Below are 4,242 nucleotides of genomic sequence, written 5' to 3'. Positions count from 1 at the left end.
ACACATTCTTTTATTTTTTACTTGTTTCAGTCATTTGGCTGCGGCCATGTTGGAACACCGCCTTTAGTCGAACAAATCAACCCCTGGACCTATTCCTTGTAAGCCTAGTACTTATTCCATAGGTCTCTTTTGCCGAACCGCTAAGTTACGGGGACGTAAACACACCAACATCGGTTGTCAACCGACGGCGGGGGGACAAACACACACACACACACACACACACACACACACACACAGATATATACATACATACATACATATACATATACGACGGACTTATTTCAGTTTCCGTCTACTAAATCCACTCACAAGGCTTTTGGTCGGACCAAGTTGCCACGCAGTTGGGAAGCAAGCTTCTTACCACACAGCTATGCCTGCGCCATATATATATATATATATATGTGTGTGTGTGTGTGTGTGTGTGTGTGTGTGTGTGTGTGTGTTTGAGTGCGTGTGTGTGTGTGTACAGACAAATCCCTTTGGGCATGAATGACCATGGTATTGCACTTAGAAGGTTCCCCTCTGAGACACAAGTCCGGGCAATGTCGTTTTAGGGAAGACCAGCAGTCCCCAATGCATACCAGCCTCCTCTCTCCACGACTGATGTTATCCAAGGGAACGGTAAAGGCCAATACAGCTTGGCACCATTGACAAAATTGCTTTGCTTACTTTGTTCGTAATATCTGATATCTGCTTCCCTTCCATTGAATCCGGAGCCAACGATATGGTGTAATTGCTGATATTTAACTCGGCAGGTGCATGCGTGAATATCGTGCGGATTGTTGACTTATCGGGTTCCACCTGAAGTAAGATGCACGGCCTCCACTCGTCTGAGAGAAAAGTAATAAAACCAAAGTCAGTATATCATATTAACAAGAAAAAAATAAATCTGATTTTATAATGTTCATGCCTTTTTTGCATAATTCAGCGATGTATAAAAAGAACAGAAACGAAATTTCTTTGTTGAAGTGTCCAGTGAGAACAACAAGGCTGTCTATAATATCTCTTGTGGTACTCGTTTCGGCTTACTGCGACCTCACAAGACATCTTTTTGGGGTCGCTCTCAGAAATCAGATCTGTTCAGATCTACAGAGGAATGGGTTTCGCCTGGTTTGAATATGTCCAATTACTCTATCAATTTCTCTATTACTCTATCAGGAGTGGAAAGCCTAAGTAAGGAAAAAACATAATTAGGGTCCGTTAAACCGATTAACTCTTTCAAGTCACAAGTACGCTTTAGCGGGCACGATTTCGTTTGAGTATACCCCAGGAACATACAAAAGCGGGCAGTTGTACGGTCTTGTGTCTACGGCTCATTAATTAGCAGAAACAAGCTATCATCTGCTTTGTACGGTCAAACGAAATTGCGTTTGCTGAATTTTGTTACAAGAACTGATTCCGAGCCAAGAATACAATTTGACAAGCACAGAGCTATGTTCTATGGAATGCAGCGGTAAGGATTCTCACAACCCGATCTCAGAAATCAGATCTGTTCAGATCTACAGAGGAATGGGTTTTGCCATTTCGCCACTAGTAAGGATTTCTGAAAGAGGAAGATTTTATGACGGGTTTGAATAATGTCGGATTTATTTTCGGTGAGGTCCTAAATTTGGAAATCCCATCCCACAAAAAACACCAGAAGGTAAAAAACAAAACAAAACAACCCCGCAATTGCATATGTGTTTTATCTCACGGATTCAACGATTTGAGAAGCCGCAAACTGTAGCATGTTTAATTTCTGCCTAAATCTGGTACTGAGCTGAAGGCAGTCTGTCTATGAGAGATGTTTTTGAAAGTAGAGAACAAAGGAAGAAAATATATTTTGTTGTAAATAAATCCCGAGTTGTCTGGACTAGTTTCTTGAAACCCCACAGAGGGATAAAAGGCAAGATTGATCTCGACGAGATCTGAACAGTGAAATGAATAGTTACTGTTCCGAAGTCTTTACTTTGATATATTCTATGATCTTCTGTATCAGACAATTCCACCGTTCTAGAGGTAGATCGGATCGTCACAAGTGCAGAAGAAATTTTCATGTAGCATGGAGTCATTAGCAACAAGCTACAACCGAAACTGTACCGGCAGACTCAGTCCGCCAAAACCTTACTTTGCTCTTTTCAGTGTTTAGGTAAAGGAATAAAATATAACAGTGACTCCTTTTAACATATCACAGATAGTAAAGAAAATAAGCTTTAAGAATTAGAGGGTACAGTAAGGTTTGTGAAGCTGAGGATAGGAAGGAGGTGAAGTTAGACACAATGAATGCTGCCACAGTAAATTGATAAACTGAATATGAGTGAAATGTCTTATCTCCGCATATCCCCACCGTTTCAATCACAGGATACAGGAAAATATAATTTCACAGAAGAGTTATAATGGATTGGATTTTTCTTGTGTATACAGGGTATTTATTTCTTTGACCACCCACTTCTGGATTCATGTAAAGTTAAGTCGACTCATACAGAACTTGAACCCAGAACGCAGAGGATGAAACAAAATATTGTGAAATCCTTTCTTTCAACATTTCAATTCATTAAAAAACAAAAAGCAAATATCTCTGGATCCTGAAACAGAGAACCAGTGCATTATTTTGATATGGCATCAAACAGACGAGAACTACAAATTCCTCTGCACAGTACGCCAGCCTGTCGCAAGTAACACTCCGTAAGGCAACTTTAAACATTCTGGTCATTAGGAGAATCTAGAAATAAGGTGTTGAGACGTTCATCATTTCCTATTAGCAATGTAGGTGAAGTCTATTATCTTCGACCAAAGATTGAACCTGCATTGCATTCGTTCATGTGTGCTGCCTGAAAGTAAGTAATCTATCTTGTTATCATCAGATATTTGATATTCGGATAAATCAAATATTTCATATCCTGAAACATTAAACATCTGATATCCCGGGAGATGAAATATTTATTTTCAAGTATTGATGTGTTATGTGATTGCTGTAGAGCTGTTTATTTAGTCCAGTCATAGCAATTTTAGGTCGCTATGTCAAACTAAAAACTCACAGCTTTCAGTCAACAAAACTACAAACACAGTTTTCTCATTAAGTCAACAATTTTGATACACTTGCGGCTTTATAAAGTGAATCAAGGCCGTATTTGATAACAAAGTTTACACACGCGCACATACACACATACACAGATTCACACACAAATACGTATGTGTTTTTACATAAATACATACACATACATACAGACATAAACATACACACACAAACACACACACACACACACACAAACATATCTATCTATCTATCTATCTATCTATCTATCTATCTATCTATCTATCTATATATATATATATATATATATATATATAAGGTTGAGGAGGGTATTGGATTTAACCAAACCCAGGAGGATACAGGTAATATCGAGTAAGTGCTGTATACCGACTAGTTTGCCCCAGTCGTTGTATGAACAGGATTGGGTATTATAAGTCGTGTGTACATGTAAATATATAAAAACAAAAAAATAAAGAGAGCATACAAGCTGGCATCAACATCCACCTTAATTGAGGTCAACACCAGCCACTGCAGAATCACTGCAGAATCATGAAGAAGCTAAAAGTGGACGACAGAACAGAACCGTACTGCCCCACACCTCCACACTTCAACCTCAAGGATCACAAAAAGGACTTCAATACAAAACCTTCGATTCGTCTAATATGCCCTACAAAATCCGACCTCGGAAGAATTAGTAAAAACATTTTAGACAGGATAATACCAATCGTCAGGGAGAAACTACACGCAAATCTATGGTACCACACCGGGGAGGTCATTACATGGTTCCACACCCTGGAGAACAAAGACTCCTTCTCGTTCCTCCAATTCGATATCAACAATTATTACTCATCTATATCTCCTCAGCTTTTAAATAGGGCCATTCTTTTCGCCAGGAATCTTACTAACATTACACCTTTAGAAATTAACATTATAATCAACGCTCGCAAAACTCTTATAGCTTTCGAGAACAAGCTCTGGTGCCGAGCTAATCAACATACTAATAGCTCTAACAAATTATTTGATGTAACCATGGGTTCTTCCGATTCAGCACAAGCCACGGACTTAGTTGGATTGTACATACTCCACCAATTAAAATCACACTTCCCTAACATCCATGGTGGTCTATATAGGGATGACGCTTTACTTATTACCAAGACTACTAACAAATCTTCCATTGAGAGGACAAAAAAGGATCTACACAAATTTTTCTCAGGTATGAATCTATCAAT

General features: G+C 38.9%; 1 protein-coding gene across 1 annotated transcript in view; it reads right to left on the bottom strand.

Moving 5' to 3' along the window:
* Positions 1-4,242, bottom strand: part of LOC106867782 (uncharacterized) — a 59,995-nt gene that overhangs the window by 23,831 nt on the left and 31,922 nt on the right. The window contains exon 2 of the mRNA XM_052971654.1: positions 670-830. Within this exon, the coding sequence (XP_052827614.1) occupies positions 670-830 (161 nt within the window). The remainder of the gene's footprint in view (positions 1-669; positions 831-4,242) is intronic.

Source organism: Octopus bimaculoides, chromosome 11 (genome assembly GCF_001194135.2).
Source record: "Octopus bimaculoides isolate UCB-OBI-ISO-001 chromosome 11, ASM119413v2, whole genome shotgun sequence".
In the NCBI taxonomy this organism is placed as follows: Eukaryota; Metazoa; Mollusca; class Cephalopoda; order Octopoda; family Octopodidae; genus Octopus; species Octopus bimaculoides.
This window is presented reverse-complemented; position numbering and strand designations above follow the sequence as displayed.